Below are 25,830 nucleotides of genomic sequence, written 5' to 3' on the forward strand. Positions count from 1 at the left end.
ATATATGCCAAACATTTCCTCATTCTAGATTCCAGGTTGTCTGTTACCTGTCCTATTATATTAATACGTTGAGTATTTCTAGGTACCAGGCCTGATTCTAAGCCTTTGGCGGGTATTGTATCACTTGACACGGCAACCCCTGAGACAAGGTCTACAATTATCCCTATTTGCTGGATGAGTAAACTGATGTATGGACAAGTAGAGTAATGTGCCCAAATCTCATATATGGTAAACAGCTAGTAACCAGTCAGTCTGACTTCTGGCTCCATGAGAAACTATCTAAATCTTAAAAGCATTTATTTCAAAGTAATAATAAGATACTAATATCAATTAGTTTAAAAATCTGAATTATGTTGAGAAAATTATGTTTCCTTCATAGAACTGCCATGGCTGTTTTATTATTTAAAATTATTTCCATCACACAATGTTTGTATGCTAACACTTAATATATGACAAAATTAGGACATTTCCTGTGCCATCACGGTGTGCAAGGCAAGCTGTCCCTTTTTGCTGTTTCATATTTCAATACTCTACATCCATGAAGTTACTTTAGGATCTTTATACCATAAAACATAGGCTGAGATGAAATATGTAAAACATTTATGATTTCTTTCTACAGCTGTCATTAATCTAAATTGAAAAACAATTTATTTCAGCATTTAGTCAACAAAATCATTAATAATTTTAAAAATTAATAAAGCAACTAAACTCTGAGTACCCACCTTGCTTTCTATCCATATAAACTTTTTAAAGAAAATAAGTGACCAACTAAACAAACACGTGGCTTTTTATTAAAAGCACTGAAAAATGATCAGCATCACTCATCACCAGGGAAATGTAAATCAAAAGCAAGGTAGGACATCACCTCACACTGGTAGGATGGCTGTTATCAAAACATCAAAATACGGCCGGATAGAGTGGCTCACGCCTGAAATCAGCACTTTGGGAGGCTGAGGCAGGTGTATCACTTGAGGTCAGCAGTTTGAGGCCACCCTGGCCAACATGGTGAAACCCCATCTGTACTAAAAACACAAAAAATTAACTGGGCATGGTGGTGTGTGCCTGTAATCCCAGTTACTTTGGAGACTGAGACAGCAGAACTGCTTGAACCCAGGAGGTAGAAGCTGCAGTAAGCTGAGATTGTGCCACTGCACTCTAGCCTGGGCAACAGAGCAAGACTCCGTCTCAAAAAAAAAAAAAAAAAAAAAAAAAAGGGCCAGGTGCTGTGGCTCACACCTGCAATCCCAGCACTTTGAAAGGCCGAGGCGGGCAGATCATGAGGTCAATAGATCAAGACCACCTTGACCAACATGATGAAACCCCGTCTCTACTAAAAATACAAAAAAAATTAGCTGGGCATGGTGGTGGGCACCTGTAATCCCAGCTACCCAGGAGGCTGAGGCAGGGGAATTGCTTGAACCCAGGAGGCAGAGGTTGCGGTGAACCGAGATCGCACCACTGCACTCCAGCTTGAGCGACACAGCAAGACTCTGTCTCAAAAAAAAAAAAAGAAAGAAAAAGAAAGAAAGAAAAAAAAGTCAAAATGAAAGTGATAACAAGGATGCGAAGAGAAGGAAACCCTGGTATACTGCTGGTGGTAATGTAAATTAGGACAGCCTCTATGAAACAGTATGAAGTCGCCTCAAAAACTTAAAAAAATAGAACTACCATATGATCCAGCAATTCTGCTTCTGCATATATATCCATGATAAATAAAATCACTATATCAAAGACATATTTGCAATTCCATGTACACAGAAGCATAAATTCACAATAGCCAAGATATGGAAACAACCTAAGTGACCTGCAACCGATGAATGGATAAAGAAAATGTGATATACACTGCGTGTGTATGTGTGTGTGTGTGTGTGTGTGTGTATGTGTACACATAAATGTATAAAATGGAATATTATTCAGCCTTTAATAAAAAAGGACATTCTGACATTTGTGACAACATGGATGAACCTAAAAGAAATAAGCCAAACACAGAAAGACAAAATCCGTATGATTTTACTTATAAGTGGAATCTTGGAAAAAAAAAAAATGAACTCATGCTAACAGAGTAGGATGGCAGTTACCACAGGGAGTTGGGTGTGGAAAAAGGAAAAATATTGGCCATAGGGTAAAAACTTTCAATTGTAAGATGAATGAACTCTGGAGACCTAATGTATAGCATTAGGTGAGTCTAATAAACATATTTTATACTTGAAATTTGCTAAGAAGCTAGGCACAGTGGCTCATGCCTATAACCATGACACTTTGGGAGGCCAAGACAGTAGGATTGCTTGAGGCCAGGAGTTCAAGACTAGCCTGGATAGCAAAGTGAGACCGTCTCCACAAAATAAAACATTTTTTTAATTAGCTGGGCATGGTGGTGTACACGTATAGTCCTAGCTACCAGGGAGGATGAGGTAAGAGGAACACTTGAGCCTAGAAGTTCGAGGCTGCAGTGAGCTATGGTTGCACCACTGCACTCCAGCCTGGGTGACAGAGCAAGACCCTATCTCAAAAAAATTAAATTAAATTAAATTTTAAAAAATTTGCCAACAGAATAGATGTCAAGTGTTTTCACCACACATACACACAAAATTATATCTATGTAATGTGATGGATAAATTATCTTTTTTTTTTTTTTTTTTTTTGAGAGAGAGTCTCATTCTGTCGCCCAGGCTAGAGTGCAGTGGCGTGATCTCGGCTCACTGCAAGCTCCGCCTCCCGGGTTCACGCCATTCTCCTGCCTCAGCCTCCCCAGTAGCTGGAACTACAGGTGCCCACCACCACGCCCGACTAATTTTTTGTATTTTTAGTTGAGACAGGGTTTCACCGTGTTAGCCAGGATGGTCTCAATCTCCTGACCTCGTGATCCACCCACCTCAGCCTCCCAAAGTGCTGGGATTACAGGAGTGAGCCACCGCACCCGGCAGATAAATTATCTTGATTGTGGTAATCATTGTATTAATATATACATATATAAAAACCTCATACTGTACCCTTTAAATATATACTATTTTTATCTGTCAATTACACTTCAATAAAGCTGGAAGAAAGCACAATTAAAATTATAAAACACTGGGATTCCCTACTACAAAAAACCCATTGTGAGTCAATAATAAACAACTGGAGCATTAAAAAAATAACACTGAAATAATTAACTCATCGGAGGTGGGGGGAGGGGGGAGGGAAAGCATTAGGAGATATACCTAATGCTAAATGACGAGTTAATGGGTGCAGCACACCAACATGGCACATGTATACATATGTAACAAATCTGCACATTGTGCACATGTACCCTAAAACTTAAAGTATAAAAAAAAAAGTGGAAAAAAAAAAAGTAACTCATCAGATACATTCTGAGTCTTCATATGAAAGGAGGACTTTTCTAAGTGATGCAACAACTTTGTAAATAGTCATTCTTCCCAAGGCAGAAAACAATTATTTCTGAGTGGTAAACAATTCTGATTTCACGAATTGTAGGTGGCTGCACTGCACAGTGAAACAGATAACTCTAAAGACTGATAAACCTAAAATAGGTCCTTGAAATTTATGAAGGGATAAGTGCCCAAACATGACAAAATACTGTAATCTAAATTCTAAAACAACACCATAGGATATATTTCTCTCATACAGTGAAGTTAGGTACAACAGAAAGTTTTAATTTGCGTCTTCAGATCCTTGGACTTACTGCCTATTAAAGAAGAGAAGAGTCTTGAAAGTCTACTCACTAACAGCATGATTCACTGCCAAACATCTGTGCCTCTGCAGCATTACAAACTCTAAAGCCCTGAACCTTCAGAATCTACTGCAAATATTCATAACTGCTCACAATAAATCTGTGATCAGAGACCAGCCAGAAATATCCTGCATTTATGTTAGATAAACTCTGACATAGAGATTGGTACTTAACTAAAGTTTGTTAGAATAATTAACTTTTAATCATCACCAGTGATTGAGATGGGAGAAACATCTTTGGGGTATGGGACAGGATGTTACAGCAATGACGCACATATAAGGATTTGTCATGTTACCTGTTCTTGTTTCTCCAGCCACTTGCCCACCATTGGGTGACTGGCACTCAGAGACGAGCGAGCATTGTCTCTCTGAAATTGGTTAGACCAGTTACTAGTATCCCGCGGGAGGCTTCTGTAGTTTTCATCTTTCTATTCAAAAAGAAACAAAAAGGTGTCTTGTAAAAAACCAGACCTTGCAAATCAGTAATGCACCTGGTTTTTCAAAAGTAGCAGAAAAATGATTCTACATATTTAAAACATCTTTCCAATCCTATACAAAACAGCTGATTGAGGACGTTCCACCCAGATTAGACCTCGGAATTATAACCATGTGCCGAGGACAGGCAAGTCTAATAATTACAGCAGGAAGGGTGGCACACACACGGCACACAACAGACAAAACACTACACTTTGCACTCCTACCCAAATCAATCACCTAAACCAAGTACGTACACCAAAAAGTGAAAAGTACTTCTATACGAGACTTTCACTCTCTCTCAACTGTGGCATTTTCCCTTCTTTCCAGTCTCATAATTAAATTATGAGGTACCATCTTAATTCATCAGAAATGCTAAAAATAAGGAAGATTAATAAATTTGCCCTTTCTTCAAAGCCTTATGGTTTTGTGATTTTTGGATAAGAGATTTAGATTATTCAGGCTGTTTCTATTACCTACTTCACAAGATAGTAGTCAGCATTAACTCAAACATCAGGGGAAAAAACTGGCCTATCACTATTATTTGTTACATAACAGATACGTAATTGTTCACGGTGACATGGATATAACAAGCGATGTCTTTACATAAATATTTATCAACTAAGTTTTTAATACTCCCCAGAACAACCAAATGCTACGTGATATTTCTTTCAAATAAAAAATTATAATAACTTCCTTTGGCTTATGAGCTGTAAAACCTCATTTCAATGTTCTGAAAAGAAATGAGAAAGCTAGGATAAACTAGGGGAGTCAAACTTTTTAGTTCAACGACGAAATCTAAATCATCTCCTATAAGAACAAAGTAAAATATTACCTTCAGTTGGATCCACTTAACTCAGTACACCAAGTTAGAAGAAGTACTGGCATATTATCCTTAGTAACACTGTTAAGAGTAATCTGGCTATAAGTATTACATGCGTGATTGATACTCTTCATGTGCTAAACTATATGAACACCCAATACAAACACAGAAACAAAAAAGTGCAATATAATAGGTTTGCAATGTATAAAACTTAGTTACAGATCAGGATACTATTTGCTCTTCCTTCATGAGTTCCATCAGGGAATAAAACTTAAAAATGAATTGATAGTATTGGGTTTATGTAAATATTGGGACATATGTTCAAACAAAAGGAAATTGATAAACATTTACCAACATAAACTTTGACATGAAACTTCATAAACTTTAAGAATTAACCTGCAAGAAACAAAATCTTTAAAAACTCAGTAGCAAGATGAAACTTTAGCAGCAAGTTTTTTTTTTTTTTAATAGAAATGGTAAGGAGAATACATGGACAAAAACTAACTAAGGAAGCAAACTAGAAACTAAGGTTCACCATATCTCAAGATACTAAGAGTCTCTCCTTAAAACTTAAGCTTCAGAAAAAAGGAAAGGAAATACCGTTTCATATGATAGTCCACAGATACATTGATAAGCTTATTCTGATAGACTTTCTTATACTAATAAGAAATTCAGATAAGTCATAAAGGGTAAACTTGTTAATGACAGAACTTTATCTATTAGTGACAGAACCTTATGTGTCTACAAAGAGGAGGAATTAAAGTACACTGAAATGCAAGTATAATTTTTATGTCAAAAATAAAAATTAAGGCTATCACTGACTAGGGACCAGGCTTTCATACTCATTTCCCACCATTTGAGGTGATTATTACACCAACTGCTTACTTAAGAGAATGAATAATTAACCCAAAAGTATTTTTAAAAATCTACCCTCTCTTTTCAGTAGGAACTGTATTTCAGAGAAATCAACAGTACCAGTTTATGAGGGGAAACTTGTCTTTTCAGAAGAATGCCAAATAATGGAAATAGAACTAATAACAGAATTAGAAATATGACCATATTCAACTCCTAATGAAATAATTCAGGCAAAGATAATCATACTAAAACTATTATGTTAAGAGTTGATAGATAACTGGATATTTGCATAGTGACAAAATATCACTTGAAAAGAAAAAGATCTACTTTTGAAATGAAGAGCTCAGGCTCCACACAACTCTCACCTTTTGGTGTCTGGAGTCCAGTATGCTACTGGTACCCAACCCTCTGCTCCTTCCTGAATCTATGCCATTTTTCCTCTTCCTGTAAATGGTCTTGTTGGCGCTATGGACTGCTGATTATTATCTCTCTGGACAAGCTCAAAAAGTGCACAATTTCACCACGTCCTACCCTGACAACTTTTAAGCACAAGTCACGAAAACGAAACTGTTTCCTGAATTCATGATCTCAGTTTCCAACAAGAGGTCCCAAAGATACCTCGAAACTGAGCTCCCTATTTTGACTCAGGCACCATTCCCTAAAATATTTAGAATTAGCTTTACTCTCTTTCCTCCCTCTTTGATCTCCACAGCTTCTAAGTCTTATTGATACAACATTTTTGCTGATTTTGGTCCTCGGCCATAAACCTAGTTCAGGATCAACTTGTCTCTTACCTGAAATTTTAACAGTGGCCTTCTAACTGGACACAGGCTCTGGCCATATCCTCTCTAACAATGTTCTGCACCACTTTCTGGCACAGGAGTTTCCTAAAACATATGTTGGATCACATTAAACCTCCGGCAAACACTATAGGTAGACCAGAGGAAATTTCAGACAATGGTGCTTACTGTACCACACAAACTTCTTTACCTTCATTCTTGCTTTCTTTGAGACCTGTACTTCCAACATCATTTCTTCTAAAGAAATACTGAACATTCTTCAAAGCCCAGTTCAAATGCTACTTTCTAAGAAGCATTCCCTGATTCTCAACAGAACTAATCATGCCATGCTTTTTGTTACCACTCTGTTCTAATTTTACTTTAATTATGGTTCTAACATAATTTAGCTAATTTTAAAAATTGCTATTTCTAATCTTACAGTGAAGCCTGGGCAGATCATCATTCACCTTTAAACCCAAGCACTCAGCACAGTGGCTTACACCAATGTGGATGACTTTTTCATGAATATTTTTTATGTTCCCTATTTCACATGGTTTCAGAATCCTGGAATTTTAAAAGAACATTTTGATAAGTTGTTTTAAAAATTGTTTAGGGAATGCTTCAAAGAGGCATTAAGATAAACGTTAGTAAAATGTATTTTCAGTGAAATGTAATCACTGTATTTTTAGATTTATACTAAAAGATGTATACCACTGTTATATGCCTATTTCAACTTCATGTCACACCTACAGCATATGATGTCTGTGGCAAATGTGATTATTTCCAAATGCATAGAAAAAACAGTACACTGTTTCTCCATGTAAGTCAATTATGACACGCAGTACCTGCAGCACAGCAACATACAATAATCAGACTAACAGAAAGAATGGCTGAAGATGGCAAGGTCTGCACTTTTCCACTGCACTTGAAGAATTCTACAATTTTATATTTGTGGAATCAACTTTGAGTTCATGGATAATAAAACTAAAACTAACGTTCACTCTCATAACAAAGGAATTTTCCTAATTCATGTAATCAATAATGAATCCATATATTGACTTATGTATAATGTATGAAAAGTGCAGTTATTTACAGCAATCTTGAATTATTATCGATCAGTTGAAGAATTTTTAAAATACATTATTAATTCCTATCAACATATTTGTTATATTTTTGACAGCATCATGCAGGTCCTACTAGCATTTCAGTCATGTTTCTTCCTCCCAGTCCTGAAGTCTGGCCACAAATCTAGTTCACCATCTACTGCATACAATGTGTATCAAGTGCATACAAGGACTGCAGGCCTGTAAAGCTGTGTATCTGTATTTATGATGGAAAGATATCCATAAACATCGCAGCATACAATGTATTAAATATTTTCTACAACACAATTTATACTAGATACCACTGTCCGCTGAAATATACATCATGCACTCTATTTTCAATTTGAAAATATTTGCTTTAGCATAAATAATTGTTAAAATATGGCAGTCGTAACCAATCTATTCAAGACTATATACGCTCACTTATGAATCAAATTATAACTATAAATCAAAAATTTTTAATCAAATATACATAATTCTAATGATTATAAAACTTACTAATGGCATAAATTAATTTGTTAGAGTTATTACTTTATCTAAAAGATTATACAAAAAAAATGCCATAAGAAATTACTCTCCCGTTTTTAAATTATAACTTTAATCCTCCACTTATGAGGCTGCCCCAAATAGCTGCTCAGCTTTGTGCGAGGTGGGAAATTTTCCTTCTTGCCAGGGAAAAACAGATGTTCCTGCTGTGATCAGGGATTTTCCTTATCATCTAAATGTACTGCCACAGCATCAGGTGTCGAAAAGCCACTCCGACTGGGAAATGCATATTAATTTGCTGCTCCCTGGTAGCGGTATCCTGGCTATGGAGAAAATCTCTTTCAGGGTAAGGAAAGTAAGTGTCTTCTCCCACCTTAGCCCTCCCCAAGCTTATTACAATTCAGGAAAACCATATAGAGCCCACCCAATGCCTTGAGATAGAAGCTCATTCCCGGCATACTAAGCTGCAACTCCAAGCTTTATCTCCCAGAAACAGCTATTTAGCTGATGGTCAGATTTCTTGGCAAGACTATATCCCTCTGTTGCAGAAGTCAGAACTGGGGTTTCATAAGCATTATAGAAGTCATAAACATTTCTGTGTTGGCACAGGAAACCCAACTATGTTCCCACCTCGTTTCAGTGCAAAAATCTCATTTTTTTTAAGAATTATGAGAAATCATAGCATATTTTGAAATACAAAATACTCAATGCATATACATTTCATTCAGAACCTCTATGCATCATATGGTTTCAAATATTCCTGTGTGATGTTAAGATTTTACATTTCCCACATTTTTCAACTCTGCAATTATGGTAAAAGAGAATTCAATGTTCTGCTTAATTATTTCTCCAGGAAATGATACACAAAAAACAAAGGGAACTATTTTCAGGATATCTAATCTGAAATTAGGAGACTGAAGTAAAATTAATAATGATGGCTTAGAATAATTTTTTTTGAGACAGTCTCGCTCTGTTGCCGAGGCTGGAGTGCAGTGGCGCAATCTCGGCTCACTGCAAGCTCCGCCTCCTGTGTTCACGCCATTCTCCTGCCTCAGCCTCCCGAGTAGCTGGGACTACAGGTGCCTGCCACCACACCCGGCTAATTTTCTGTATTTTTAGTAGAGATGGGGTTTCACTGTGTTAGCCAGGATGGTCTCGATCTCCTGACCTCGTGATCCACCCGCCTCAGCCTCCCAAAGTGCTGGGATTACAGGTGTGAGCCACCGTGCCCAGCCAGAATAATTTTAATTACATGAAGCTTGCTAAAATTATCAGCAATCATATTATTGATTTAATGTAGCAGACTCCTTACTGCATTTGGGGCAGGAGTTTATCTTTTGTACCTCCTTATGGCTACACCAGAGCGTGACCTTGGAAGCAATGCCATAGCTAAAGTGTATGAGAAGATAACAACCAGAAGGTGATCTGTAAATATGGTCTGTACTTTCTGACCTTCATTCATTAATCTTCTAAAAAATAAATAGTAACAGAAAAAAGAGACAGATAAGGGTGAAATAAAATGACTCACACACACAAAACGCAGGCTTAATCACCAACTTGTAAATGAAGGCAGAAAATTTGGCAGTTCCTATTGGTTTAAATAAACTAAATGCCTATTAAGACTTTTTTTTAAATAAGGAAACCCAGAATTTTATTCCAAATACAGTATTCATTATCATTTACCCTAGGTGCATGTCTATTCCTAAGTATAATGAACCAACTAAAAAGCAGTATTTGAAATCCATGCAAACCAGCTTCCTATGTGTAATGCCTAATGTTGTAGAACTGAGCCCAAGTAATCTGTTTCTATATTATCTGTAATTCCTAAGCCAGTATCCAGCACATAATCAGCACTGGTACATGTATACATCTTACTTTTCCTTTTTGCTAACAGGTTTCCCCCACATTCTTAAAACTATTAATGAGAGGTATGGAAAAGACAAATGAAAGAGTATGTGTTTATAAAGTTTTTATAACAGAACTATGGCAAGACAAAGAGGAAACTCAAACATCCATACATTTTTGTCAAAACAACCACATCGGGATCATTAGTGATAATTAATAGTTTGCTAAACTATGGTGGAGTTTGCAACCAGAAACACTGGTCAGAATCCAGAGATTTTGAATGCCAAAAGACGTATTGTAGCACCTCTTTAGCTCAAATTACTTAAGTAATATTTCATTTTTAAATGTCAACTTTCTTTTTTTTCTTTTTTTTCTGAGACGAAGTTTTGCTCTTGTGGCCCAGGCTGGAGTGCAGTGGCTCAATCTCGGCTCACCACAACCTCCGTCTCCCTGGTTAAAACGATTCTCCTGCCTCAGCCTCCCGAGTAGCTGGGATTACAGGCACCCACCATCATGCCTGGCTAATTTTTTGTATTTTTAGTAGAGACAGGGTTTCACCATGTTCGGCAGACTGGTCTTGAACTCCTGACCTCAGGCGATCCGCTCATCTCAGCCTCCCAAACTGCTAGGATTACAGGCGTGAGCCACCGTGCCCAGCCAATTTTCTTTTTCAACTGAGTTAAAGTTTTGAACAGGAGTAAGTAAAAAAATTTGAAAATAATTTTTCCAAGCAAATTAACTATCCAACAAATTAACAATATACAAAATAAAATATCCTAACATATATATCAAATTTTTACTAGGATTTTTCCTCTGAAATGTTAAAGGTATTATCCATAGTTCTTAAAACTCATTCTGACCTGAAAAATGAACTATATCATTCTTCACATTTGATAATATCTTTTCCAGTCATTCTGATACATACTCAGTATCTTCTAGATAATAAAATTCATTTAATTTGGTGAGGAACTCAAGAATTCTGAATATGCCAAAAAATTTTCACGGTGGAATTCTAATATAGAAGAATTTCTATATTAGAAAGAATTTGGAAATTACAACTAAGTTTCCAAAAACAATTCCTGTCATGGCAGCAAACCCTTCAAGTTGATACACTGACAAAATCAGAAGCATGACATTTTAGTTTTAAGTCATAACCTGTAACTGGCCAGTATCTTGTTAACGGTCTTATCAAACAAGAAAAATAATCACAGGAGTATGGATCTGTATCAGGCTATGAACATAAAGGGATCCAATATGAAAAAGGATTGGTCAAAAATCTCTCCTGGAGATGCAGGTCTGATCAAACTAAAACGGGCGCGGATTTCTCTGAAGCCACCGGATCTGTCCAGAGAGCCAACCAGGGAATCCAAGGAGAAGAGAAAGATCAGCAAAACTCAACCACATCCAGGGTGCTTGTTTGAGCCAATTTTCTCAGCTGTTCCTAATCCACTTTGACAGAGAAGGAAGCCATGAAAAATTTTGGATACAGCATTTTAAAGCTGGAAGGAACAAGCTAGACAACAGCTAGGTTAACCTCTTACTGACTGAAAGAAGAAACAGGGATCTGGAGAAGTGATAACAAATAAATTGTGGAGATGAGGATGACAACCCATTCTCATGGTTACACCTACCCACCTCAATGCCCAAATTCTACTCACTCAATTTCCTTTTTCTTTTTTTGAGACAGGTTCTCACTCTGTCGTCCAGGTTGGAGAGCAATGGCACAATCTTGGCTCACTGCAACCGCCACCTCCCGGGCTCAAGCGATCCTCCCACCTCAGACTCCCAAGTACCTAAGACTACAGGTGCAAGCCAACACACTCAGCTAATTTTTTAACTTTTTGGAGAGACAAAGTCTCACTATATTGCCGAGGCTGGTCTTAAACTCCTGGGTTCAAAAGATCCTCCTGCCTAAGCCTCCCAAAGTATGGAATTATAGGTATGCACCACCAGCCTAGCCTCTACTCAATCCTGAGTAATAAAATTTCCAACTTCTCATTCTTAATCTAACATGGAACCATAGTTTAGGTGGCTAATGACAAAAATTTCTGATATCTAGTCACTGCTACACAAGCATCCCATCACATGGGAAGGTAGTTCTTGAATTCAAAATGATGATATATTTGATCACAAATTATATTTTCATAGAGATGGTTGGTTCACTAAGAAATACTATACGGTGTTAAATCATACGTAAAATGTTGGCTTTAAAATTGTCTCATTTCATTCTTAAAATAATTTTTTAATTTTGTTTTAATTTTTTATTTATTTTTTTGGGAGACAGGGTCTCACTCTGTCACCCAGGCTGGAGTGCAGAGGCACAATCATAGCTCACTGAAGCCTCAACCTTCCCAGCTCAAGTGATCCTCCCACCTCAGCCTTCCGAATAGCTGAGACTATAGGCACACATCACCACACATGGCTAATTTTTTAATTTTTTGTAGAGACTGAGTCTTACTATGTTGCTCAGGCTGGTCTCAAGCTCCTGGCCTCAAGAAATCCTCCCATCTTGGCCTCCCAAAGTGCTGAGATTACAGGTGTGAGCCACTGTGCCCAGCCTCAAATTATTTTACAATACAAAGATCTGATTAATTCCAGGACCTTGAGACTGTAGTGAGCAACAGCTGGACCACTGCAATCCAGTCTGGGCAACAGAGAGAGATCCTCTCTCAAAACAAGAGAAAATCTCTTTCCAGGTATAACTTAGATTATCTTCTTTATCCTAGGAAAACATGCAGAAAGAGGTGAGGAGGAAATAGATGAGGGAAGTTTAACGTTTATAAAAAATTACAAAAATGTTGTCCACTCTTAGACTCTGAGGAACTGAAGGACAGAGCCTAAAGGAAAGCCGCATGAACCATAGCCTCCACTTGCTTTCCTGCACAGTATTTCATAAGGGCCAACATGGCCCCTGAATTCCCCTAGAGCCACCAGCATTCCACTATCAGCAGTGGGCAGGAATGGAGAACACTGGACCACCATTTTTGACCTATACTCCTTAAAACAAGAAGGGTGAGTGTGTGAAAGAATAAATAAATAAATATTTCGGGTTCAATTAAATCTTGAAGATCTTGACTCACTTTCTTACACTACACTAAACATGAGGAGCAACATTTGACTAAAAGCTGCTTAACTCTGAAAAACAAATTTATACTGAAACAATTTAAAAACATTTTAGAAAGTGCTTAACTTTGAAGGCAAGAAATACGCAACAACATTTCATTTTCTTTCTTTTTTTTTTGAGACGGAGTCTCGCTCTGTGGCCCAGGCTGGAGTGCAGTGGCGTGATCTCAGCTCACTGCAAGCACCACCTCCCGGGTTCACGCCATCCTCCAGCCTCAGCCTCCAGCACAGCTGGGACTACAGGCGCCCACCACCACGCCCGGCTAATTTTTTTTTGTATTTTTAGTAGAGGCGGGGTTTCACCGTGTTAGCCAGGATGGTCTCAACCTCCTGACCTCGTGATCCGCCCGCCTCGGCCTCCCAAAGTGCTGGGATTACAGGTGTGAGCCACCACACCCGGCCCTCATTTTCTTTCAAAAATGCTCCACTCTAAATATGTATGCTCCAAAACTAAAATTATAAGTAACAATAGCATTTTGCATCAAGAGTACTATGCACAATACAAAAAGAAGGGAACAGATGCTAGACAGAGAGGGAGAGATAGTAAAATACTTATAGTGGTTGCCTAATTCCAAAATACCTACAGTCTTATACATTATTTAGATGTGCATCATAAACATTTTATATTTATCTAAATATTTTTCGTCTGAATTTAAAAACGAATGTATATATACATATATATTTAAATAAATTACTACAATTTGAAAATGAAGAGATTTACATCACATATAACTAGTCTGACAATGTAAGATAATTACCACTTTCTTCCATTTTTCAGCCCACAATCCAAACTCCAATGGACTGGATGGATGCGTAGAAGAATTGGGTAATTTCTGTGAAAGTCCCTAGGTACAGTCTACCTTAGCTTTCCCCTTAATTGTGAAAGTGCCTCCTCAGGTACACTGTCTCCACAGATACTTTTTATCTTAATGTAGAAAGTGCTCATTTTCATTTATCATAATCTTATCCTACATATTGTTTCTCATAAGTAATGACTTTTGTGGAGAATTACATTGCCACATGGGAAGCATTTAGAGTAAAGAAATGGATGGCACAAACTTCTAAAGAACTGAGTTCCTCTCTACCACCCCATTAGCAGAAAAAGCATGTTCTCTAAAAAGGATATTAATATTCAAGGAAACTATTTCTGTCCTCCATTCATGGCTAAAAACTACAATTTTAGAAAATGTGATTCAGGGAATTTGAGTAACGTCTATTGAAACCTTACTCTCCCCTTCCCCCCCAAAAAACATAATCTAACTAAAGTCGAAATAAAACAGATATTGCAACAAGATGCCCCAATAAAAATTAAATACAAAAGTGCAAGTACCCAGCCAAGAGAATTCAGCACATTTATATCACAACTTTATCATTTAACATCTGGTTGAACTATTAGGTGTAACATTCAACAGCTGGTTGAACTATTAGGTGAGCTATTTAAACTCTCCAGGGCTCTACTTGCTCACCAATAAAATGGGTACGAGGCCGGGCGCGGGGGCTCACACCTGTAATCCCAGCACTTTGGGAGGCCGAGGCGGGTGGATAACGAGGTCAGGAGATCGAGACCATCCTGACTAACACGGTGAAACCCCATCTCTACTAAAAATACAAAAAAATTAGCCGGGTGTGGTGGCAGGCACCTGTAGTCCCAGCTACTCGGGAGGCTGAGGCAGGAGAATGGCATGAACCCGGGAGGCAGAGCTTGCAGTGAGCCGAGATCACACCACTGCACTCCAGCCTGGGCGACACAGCCAGACTCCGTCTCAAAAAAATAAAAATAAAAATAAAAATAAAATGGGTACAGCAACAGTACCTACACTTCTGGTATAGGTATAATTAAATGATATATAACATGTAACATACCAAGCATGGCATAATGCCTAGGAATAACAAGTATTCAAAAACAACTTTGTTATCATTAGTGAAAATATTAAAACCAAGAAAACAGATATGGCTTATAGGTAAAATAGATGGAAACCACTTCTACTAGCAAATTTCGAGAAACACTGACTGGAACACATTTCTCCAAAGGCAGCCCAGATCATAACAGGAGCAGGAATATATGCAAAATTAAAAGAAAGGATGTTTAAAGTCCTTAGAATGCAAACAGGTGCTCCAGTCGCAGCAATCCATCTGATACTCTTCTTGTTAATAACAGGACCTGAAGGGACTAGATCTAACTTCACAACTCAAAACAGGTAGGCTTATAAGCTGAATTATAAAAAATTAAAAATAGAAACTAGCTTAAAAAGATGAAGCCAGGCATGGTGGCTGATGCCTGTAATCCCAGCACTTTGGGAGGCCGAGGCGGGTGGATCACCTGAAGTCAGGAGTTCGAGACCAGCCTGGCCAACACGGTGAAACCCTGGCTCTACTAAAAATACAAAAAATTAGCTGGGTGTGGTAGTGGGCACCTGTAATCCCAGCTACTGGGGAGGCTGAGGCAGGAGTTTCGCTTGAACCCAGGAGGCAGAGGTTGCAGTGAGCTGAGATCACACCACTGCATTCCAGCCTGGGCGACAGAGTGAGACTCCAACTCAAGAAAAATAAATAAATAAATAAATAAAAAGATGAAATGAGATCAAATGAGACTAAAATATTTTTTCAATGTATATAGACTATGCAAAATTTTGTTCCATATAATTTAATCAATGATACTTCCTGGTCCTCTCCCCTAAGTCAAGACAACCAGGTATAACATATTCATTTCCCTCTGTGATGTATGTAACTTTAAGGGCACACAAGAAGGCTTCTGACTTTATTCAGGATTTATACTCCTGCAGTGGTTTGTGAACTCTAAAAATATCGCATCCAAACTCCAAAATTTTATCAATAACACCTTAGGATTTTATCACTTTGAACACAAAATATTTAAAGCATATGAAGACAGACTGTATTCCTAATGTAGCATAGAAAAAGATGAGACTAGGTTATCAATAACTCAGTGAGCCCAGCCTATTGTAGAAATGATTATAACCATACTGACTGAAACTTCGAAAATGTGCTGCATTCAAATAAGATATTTTAATATGCAAAATAGAAGGGTAAAATTTATAGTTATAGAGACCTCTAACAGGAAATACAAATGTTGCAGCAGAATAGTTTAAAGTCTGTTCTCAGCTGGATCTCCCTTGAAACTAATGCCGCAGAAAATTAAAGAGAGCTACAGGTCTGTCACAGAGGACATGTGATTCTAAAGAACTATCTCAGCTCATCCTTTAAGCTTTTGGATGGTTACCATAATGCTGGAAGCTATGCTTGGCTCACAAATAACCAAACGATAAACAACTTATTCTCAGCAGCCAACTGGTCAAGTGTATTTTGTGGTTTAAAATAATCTTCTTCAAATCCAACAGAACATAAAGGGAAAAAAATAAATAAAATAAACTTTTAAAAACGTAATTTAGAAATAAAATAGTGTTTTCAAATTTACTAATATGACAGTTGGCCTTGTAAATTAGAAAGAATGAATGAGGAGAAGCAGAAATCAAGAAGTCAAACTGGTGCAGGCGCAGTGGCTCAGGCCTGTAATCCAAACACATTGGGAGGCCAAGATGGGAGGATCACTTGAGCCCAGGAGTTCAAGATCAGCCTGGGCAACATAGTGAGACCCCATCTCTTAAAAAAAAAAAAATAGCTGGGTGGGGTGGCCCATGCTTGTAGTCCAAGCTACTTCATGGGCTGAGATGGGAGGATCACTTGAACCCATAAAGTTGAAACTGCAGTAAGCCATGCACTGAACTCCAGCCTGGGCAATAAAGCAGAGCCAGACAGTGGCAAAAGAAAAGGAAAAGGAAAAGGGAAAGGGAAGAGGAAAGAGAAGGGGAAGGGAAAGGGAGGAGAAAGGGGGAGAGGAGGGGAGAGGGGAGGGAATGGGAGGGAAGGGGAGAGGGAAGAGAAGGGGGAAAGGGAGAAGCAGGGAAGGGGAAGGGGAGGAAAGAGAATAGGGAGGGGAAGGGTAGCAAAGGGAACGAGGAGGGGAAGGGGAGGAAAGGGAAGGGGGAGGGGAAGGGGAGGGAAGGGGAAGGGAAGAGGAAAGGAATGGGAAAGTGAAGGGGAAGAAAAGGAAAGGAAAAGGGAAAGAGAAGGGGAAGGGAAAGGGGAAGGGGAGGAAGGAAAAGGGAAAGGAAAGAGAAGGGGAAGGAAAGGGGAAGGGAAAGAAAAGGGGAAGGGGAAGGGGAAAGGAAGGGAAAGGGAAGTGGAAGGGGAAGGGGGAAGAGGAAGGGGAACAGAACAAGAAAGGGGAGGGGAAGGGGAAGGGGAAAGGGAAAGGAATGGGAATGGGAAGGGGAAGGGGAAGGGGAGGGGAGGGGAAGGGGAAAAGGAAGGGAAGGAAAAGAAACAAAGGGGTTTTGAAAGGAATGAAGGAACACACAGAAACAGTAGACAGAAACATTGTTTTCATTAAGGCTTCTATCTAGAAAGATATTTTCAGTTATATTTTTGTATTGATAGTCAACATCCAATATTAAATGAGTTGTAGGACTTTTAAAAGACTCAAAATTAATTTTTCATTTGAAAATGATAAATTTGTGCAATCTAAGTATGACAGGAAGTGAAATGTCACAAACCCAAATACAGCAAATGTACTAGATTCTATTCTGCATTCGCTTAAACAAAAGATATCTCAAAAAAAACCATTATACAGTCATGCACCCCATAACAACGTCAATGGACCACATATATAATGGTGATCACATAAGATTAAAATCCTGTATTTTTACTGTACTTCTTCTATGTTTAGATATGTTGGATACACAAATATCTAAATATGAATGCATTGTGTCCCAGCTGCCTATTCAGTATAGCTACATGCTATATAGGTTTCCAGCCTAGAAGAACAGGATATACCATGTAACCTAGGTGTGTTGTAGGCTACACCATCTAGGTTTGTGTAAGTGCACTCTATGATGTTCACACAAGGATGAAATCGCCTAACAATGCAATTCTCAGGATGTATCTCTGTCATTAAGCAAGGCATGACTATATTCCTATTTGCTCTCCCTTAAAATGTAACCATACTTTGTTTTCAGCTAGACCCGAGGTCCTGCGGGGGAAAAAAAAAAAAAGACCGAGCCCTGAAAACCACAGAAGAGCTTTAAGGAAGCACGCAAATTTTCTGGAGTGGGTAAAGGAATCTGTTGGTGTGAGTAATGCCTGTGTTTCAGCTCTTGGAAGTCTACAGGTAATTCTGATGCACACCCATGTAGAACCTTTAAGCTATCTAGTAAGACAGTAAGTTCTGGAACTCAGGAATAGTACCAGCTGCTTGTTTCCTTCACCACCACCCTCAAGCCTCACTCCTATCCTATTTATCTTGGACTTCTCAGAGCATTTTATACATCCTAACTACTTCATACTTTATTAGCCTAGAATTTCTGTGAAACAATTACTAATAGCTTTAAAAATGTTCATCTCCTTACCAAATAAGTCTACTTGAGGAATCTAGTCAAAGAAAATAATCAGAGATGCCAACATAAATTGATAAATAAGGACATTCTCTGAAGGGTACTTCTAAAGGTTACTTATAAAAGCAAACAACATTGGCAAAAATATAAACCATCAAATAAAGTTAAACATTAACTATAAGAACTCAACACATAATATAACATTATGTAAACTATCCATATTTATGAGGCATAGGAAAATTCTCTCAATACAGCAGAAATTGGAAACATTGCAGGAAATTAAACTATACTTGAATGGTTCCCCCTGGTAATAAGAATAGCCAACATCTGTATAGAGCCATGCTCCACAGAAGTCCTGAAGTTAATACATCAAAATGTCATTACTACTCATCTTCAAAATTTCAAATTACAATCATCCCTCAGTATCCATGGGGGACTGGTTCCAGAACCCCTTGCAGATACCAAAATCCACAGATGCTGAAGTCTCTTACATAAAATGGTGGACTACTGCACATAACCCATGCACATCCTCCCATATAGTTTAAGTGATCTCTAGATGACTTACATGACCTATTACAAAGAAAATGCTTTGTGTAAATAGTTGTTATTCTGCATTATATGGGAAATTAGGACAAAGAAAAGTTTCTACGTGTTCAGTACAGACACAACCATTCTTTTTTTGTTGTTGTTCCAAATATTTTCAATCTAATCTTGGTTGAATCCATGGATGCGGAACCCATGGACACAGAAGCCTGATGGCATTTCCCTGCTTCTATATACCCTTCATTACCGTACATATGCAAAGAGCAAGCTGTATTACTATCAGGGAAAAAAAAGGGGGTTGGGGAACCTTGAAAAATACTTCAAAAATGTTTATAAAAATAATTTCCTAAACTTAGACAAAACATCTCACCCTTCTAATAGAAAGAAAAGCAAGATGACAAAGACATAACTAAGAAAGCATCTCTTACAAGTGGTTGTGTGTATCGGGGGTATTGGAAAGATAGCAAACATGCTAAGCAACTAAACCAAACAGAAATAATAAACCCAAGGGGTAAGAAACATTTCAAGGTCTCCATTTAAAAAATCAAAAGAAAAGGAAGCTAATGATGCCAATGCAATAGGTTCCCTTTATTACTTTCTTCCCCTTTCCCTAATCAGGTGAGAATCTCTTTTGGAAACTTGTCCAGACCTGGTTTTTATACTAAGTCTACCTATGTTAATTGTTTAGGGGGAAATATAATTTACAAAAACAATGCCACTCATTATTTAGAGGGAAGGAACAATGGCTTGTAGCAACTGCACAGTGAAATAGTCCACAGTCCTTATCCCCGGCACTGCATGGAAAGCAGATTCTTCTAAGAGCTCATTCAATCTTTCTTGATGGGATAAATCACATGCTCTCCACAGACTAGCTGGCCTCTTTATTCACAGCAACACTGACTTAATAAGGAAGACCAAAGAGGTGGCAAGATGATTTAAGTATTCACACCGATTGAAATACTCTTCCTCAGGATAAAATATTAACCACATGTTAACTCTCAAATGAAAATACAGCCTCTAGCAAGAAACTTTCCACACAAAGTATGAGCAAAATGTTCCCTAAAACAGTTGGAAAAGGTAGTCAGCCACAAAATACTGGACACAAAGGTGAGCATTTCAAATAACTTTGAAAAAAGCCACAACTCCCTTACCCTCTCCATCTCACTTCCAAATGAAAACATGAAATATTTTAAGAAATTCAGAAGCCTATGGGACCCTCGGCCTCTTCAGGCCCTCAAGCAACTGAGTATCATCATCATCTGTACACCCTGCCCACTAAGCCTAATAGTGGAATGAGATTATGACCACTATTTCAACAAGGAAGACTCCACCTCTCGTTTGTGATTTAGAACCAAAGGAGAGAGTTTGACATGATGGTGCTCTAACGTATCAGAATACAACTTTCCTGCTTAGAAACAAGATTTTAATTGATTGGTAACATTATTCTAAAATAATTTACTCTGCTCATTTAACTTGGAAGAATATAAACCACTTAACTATGTAGATGAGTTATTTAAGAATGTTAACTTATTTTAACCACTAGAGATCACTAAATCAGAGGGCTATGAATGCACAATTAATTTATTTCTACAATTTTATACAGAAAACCTGAACTACTACAGACTCATAAGAATTTATAACATCTTAAAGCATGAGAGCATAGGTAAGCTCTCATGGGCTTAACAGAAATAAATAAATTGAATGCTTTGTACCTAAGCAGCAAGTATGCTTTCCTTCCTTCTGAATATTGAAAAGATGAGGAGGCTTTTTATAACTGAAAATAAAATGCCATTTAATCATATTTATATATGAACTCTCAGACTAAAATACAAACAGCATAAAACGCAGACAGCAAGATTAGTATTTGAAGAGTAAAGCCAACAAAAATTCAAAATACTAATTCATTACACATTACTATTCAAGTATATCATATGCGAATATCACTTCATCTAGAAATATATATGTAGATCAAGGCTTTTCCTATGGGAAAGTATGGGCATCTGGCTACATTAAATACTGCTCCATGGAAGTAAAAAGATTGCTGAATATTTAACAATTTTTAAGATAAATATTATATTTAAGGATGTCTCACAACACTGATAATTAAAATGTGAAAAAAAGAGAAAGAGCATGGATGTCCAAAATTGAGAGAAAACAGAATACAATCTACAATGAAATGTTTTACACTCATTAAAATATTTATAATAAAATTCACACCAGGGAAAATCCCTATTGTATGAAAAATAATGTTGAAATAATCAGGATGCAAATATATGAACATAGCACGACTCCAACTTGTGTGTGTGTGTGTGTGTGTGTGTGTGTGTGTGTGTGTGTGTGTGTGTGTGTGAATACTGGTTGTTGCTGGGTTCTGGAGTTATGAATAATTTTATTTTGTTCTATAAGTTTGCCAAACTTTCTACAATGATAGAAGCATGTTATTTAAAACAACAGGCTGGGCATGGTGGCTCATGTCTGTAATTCCAGCCTTTGGGAGGCTGAGATGGGAGGATCACCCAAGTCCAAAAGTTTGAGACCGGCCTGGGCAACATAGCAAGACCCCGTTTCTAAAAAAATTAAACAATCAGCCAGGTGTGATGGCTAGTGCCAGTAGACTCAGCTACTTGGGAGGCTGAGGCAGGAGAATGCTTGAACCTGGGAGGTAGAAGTTGTAGTGAGCTGAGATTGTGCCACTACACTCCAGCCTGGGTGACAAAGCAAGACCCCATCTCTAAATAAATAAATAAATACATAAATAAATATTTAAAAATGAAACTGCGTCAGCTAGGTGGATGTGGTTAATTGGCAGTGAGAGTCTCAGTGCTCTCCTAACATGTGTTCCTGTGCTGCAGAGGTTTTAAGGCTAATGTTCTACTTCCCAGGCTCTTCTGCAGAGAAGGGTCTAGATACAAACTGAACTCCACCTACTCAGATTCAGTAGCATGAGATTTTAATAGTGGTTTGAAACAGAATTTTCCTGGGCTGTTATGACTGGCAGCATTTCTAGGGTGGGTCTCCAGCTTCACAAGTGACAGAAGCAAGTTGAGTACACCTGGAGGCAGGGTGGTGTGTAGTGTGTAGGAGGCAGGCTCTGGTGGGAGGAGTTCAGGGCCCTGGACTGCAGCACCTCCTTCACCACGAAAGCAGAGAGGGTAGCTCCACAGGCAAGCCACATGTTTGTTACTGCATAGTTTTAAAGGTTCTCCAGGACCACCTAGGACCTGCTCTGCAAACCCTTCCAGTGATTTTGTGAGAAAAACATTCTAAGTGATAAATTCCTTTTGTTCAAAAATGTTTTATGATAAAAACAGGTTCTGTTTGCTGCAACTGAAATGGACTCACACATCCAAGATGTTGAATGACTTGAAAAGAAACTTCAGTATGCTTCAAACAGTTGAAAACCTAGTTAAAAAAAATTTTTTTAACTGCCAACTTGACTTGTTTACACATTTGTGAATATCCATGTAAATTAAATTAGGTCTATTCTAAAAAAGATTAACTGCCACGAGACCCACTGATAAACTGGATTCTGCTTCTTTGGATAGTCTACTGCAAGATAAAGTCCTCAAAACTTTCAAGCTAATCTTAATGAGAAGATCTTCCAATATGGCTCCTCAACACATCTATAAAAACAAAGTATTTCAGGAGACTAAGCCTAACAGTTAATTAAGTTCATAATTCAAAAAAATCAGAAACTAAATATACTCTTTTTTTCAACTAGATTCTTCTCAGTTTAAACCTATGTTTCCCATGTACTTTTTTTGTCACTAGAATTACTACAGAGAGGAGTGTGCTGAAATGCAAACCAAAGTTGAAAGAAATATTTAAAACAGGTATTTTTATACCTATGCAAAGAATAAATCAAGCAAATATCTAGCTACATCTTTTTCATCTTATGTGATTAGTATTATTTTGACATTTCTCAATATATACTGTGCTAACTTACTGGCTGCACTGAAAAAATGTTTATTAATTCTTTCAACAGTTTATTGAGCATCTACAGATTCAAAAGTGAAAATGATAGATTCAGCAAAAAGCACATTAAATAAGAGGTGAGAAGCGTGACAAAAAGGAACAATAAGGGTTCTGACAAAGAGCATCAACATTTTTGTTGTTGTTGAGATGGAGTCTCATTCTGTCGCCCAGGCTAGAGTGCAGTGGCGTGATCTCGGCTCACTGCAACCTCCGCCTCCTGGGTTCAAGCGATTATTGTGCCTCAGCATCCTGAGTAGTTGGGATTACAGGTGCATGCCAGCACACCTGGCTAATTTTTGTATTTTTAGTGGAGATGGGGTTTTGCTATGTTGGCCAGGCAGGCCTTGACCTCCTGGCCAGGAGTTCCACCTGCCTTGGACTCCCAAAGTGCTGAGATTATAGGTGGGAGCCACCACGCCCAGCCAACAAATTTTTTAAAACAGACAAAACAGGCTAAAATAAAGTTCCTTTATTCAGATTAAATAAATTAGGTCAAGGACTAAAATAAATTAGGTCAGGGAAGAAAGTATTATGAAGACTAGACAACACACTTCCATTTACAAGGAGACTTAGGATAAAACGATCAACTGTGTAATCAAACTAAATTACCATGAAGTCCACTTTCATCCTTAAAAGTTCATAATGTTCTAAGTTCCTTAATGTACCTCATGAACCAATATAAATATTTGCTTATAAATGTGTCAAATATCCCTGTAAGAACATAGAAAAAGCAAATAAAGAGGCTGCCTGTGAGGAGAAATGGGAGAGGAGACCAGGAGACACAGCAAGAAAGGGACTTTATATGGTACACAATGTGTTGAATATTTTCATTTTTAACGATATGAAATGGAATCTATTCAAAAAATGGATATATTAATAAGTGCACACCATACATGGCACTGATTTTCATCAGAAAATCCAAGTGTGATATAAAATAGGAGACTATCTGAACTTTGATATGAAAGTTGGTACCACGCTCACAAAAGGCCATCATGAAGATGCCCTGGAATCCAATGGTTTACCCAAGACACGACACTCATCACGGACACCAAGAAGTCAGGAGGGGCAAGAGACAGCAGCAAACAAGCAGAGGTGGTTACCTTCCTGTCGCAGGTTTTAGGACTCCCAGCAGTGTTCTGCTTGAGGAAGCCAGCTGTTGTTGACCAGCGTGTGGGATTTTTCCTTGAAGGCTCTTCCGAGGAAAAATTACTATCACTGACAGAAGTGGAGAGGCCAATTAGAGCTGGGTCACTACTGCGTCGAACATGAAGAGGCATATCTGTAAACACAAAAGCACTATGCTGAAAAATAAGATACTAATGTTGGTAAACTACATGTTAGGAGAACGTAGGGAAATCCTAAAGATTAAGGAACAGAATTACACTTTTGTAAAAGGGGACAAGTGGGTCAGTATTCTAAACACAAATTCCTTTAGGTCCTTTAAAATACTACACGGTGAAAGAGATGCGGTCAAGTGTCAGCTCCGAGCAAAATGGCCCAGGTTTGTACTTGGACTTCACTCCTTGTTATCTATGTGGCCCTGGCCAGGTTGACTAACTGTTCTCTGCCTCTAGTCCTTTCCAACTCAAATGAAAATAAAACAGTACCTCTTTCATCAGGGTAATGTAAGGACTAAATAATATAAAGGGGTTAAACAGTGCTAGACATATAGTGTGCACTCAGTAGAGAGTAATATAATAACCATTACTGTGATCATTACCCCAATATTTCTAAATAATCATCACATATATCATTTAAAAAATAATGAATCTAAGCAAGTAAACAAATTTCACCTACCTTTTAATCATATCTACTGGAATAAAAACACAGAATCTATATAGTTAACAAATAATTTATTGTATATTTCAAAGTAGCTAGAAGAGAGGATTTGAAATGTTCCCAATACAAAAAAAGATAAATAATTGAGGTGTGAATATCCTAATTACCTAGATTTGACCATTACACATGGTATGCATGTATCAAAACATCACATATTCTCCGTAAATACATAAAATTATGTATCAATTTTTAAAAATCTATAGAATCTAGACATTTGGCTGCTCTACTGAAAAATTTTGTTGAATAAAATGTTTCTTTTGTTCAATAAAGTATTGTCAGAAAGTGTAGTGCCCAAATATATTATTTATACTTAAGACAGAAAATACTCAAAGTAATATGTTAATCTGCAGGTAGTTTCTGTCATATACTCACATATACAATTACACGAAAGGTAGTATTTTAGCAAATGTACTTGCATAGAAGAGCTTGCTTGCAATTGCTATAACAGTATCAATAATACACTCAGGTGAACATTTGTATCATTATCAGTAACAATGAGAACAGCCTGGCAAATAGGATCACTGTCACAGCAGAGAAGAAACAGAATTAAAAATGCAAAGTGAAGAAGAAAAGAGTCTGCAATAGCTGCAATCAGAACTAAAAGTTCCACTCAGCAACTGAGTGAAATCACTCAAAAACATAAGACAAAATTTAAATTATGTTTAGAATACTCTGTTTTTAAAAACTAGGATGTAAGTATTTGTTTTAAAGCCTCTAACAATACAGTTTTACTGACTGATTGACTGGTTGAGACAGAGTCTGGCTCTGTCACCCAGGCTGGAATGCAGTGGCACAATCTCGGCTCACAGCAAACTCCGCCTCCTGGGTTCAAGTGATTCACCTGCCTC

The 25,830-nt window shown here is 37.7% G+C and overlaps 1 protein-coding gene across 34 annotated transcripts in view; it reads right to left on the minus strand.

The window, feature by feature from the left end:
* PARD3 (par-3 family cell polarity regulator) overlaps positions 1-25,830 on the minus strand; it is a 707,905-nt gene that overhangs the window by 337,080 nt on the left and 344,995 nt on the right. For 26 of the 34 annotated variants that reach the window (XM_055092623.2, XM_034930275.3, XM_034930283.4 and 23 more), the window contains exons 4-5: positions 24,244-24,422; positions 4,026-4,157 (exon numbers count right to left, since the gene is read on the minus strand). In XM_055092623.2, the coding sequence (XP_054948598.1) occupies positions 4,026-4,157; positions 24,244-24,422 (311 nt within the window). The remainder of the gene's footprint in view (positions 1-4,025; positions 4,158-24,243; positions 24,423-25,830) is intronic. The other 8 variants (XM_034930282.3, XM_034930281.3, XM_055092624.2 and 5 more) reach the window with 1 other exon arrangement.

Source organism: Pan paniscus, chromosome 8 (genome assembly GCF_029289425.2).
Source record: "Pan paniscus chromosome 8, NHGRI_mPanPan1-v2.0_pri, whole genome shotgun sequence".
Classification (NCBI taxonomy): Eukaryota; Metazoa; Chordata; class Mammalia; order Primates; family Hominidae; genus Pan; species Pan paniscus.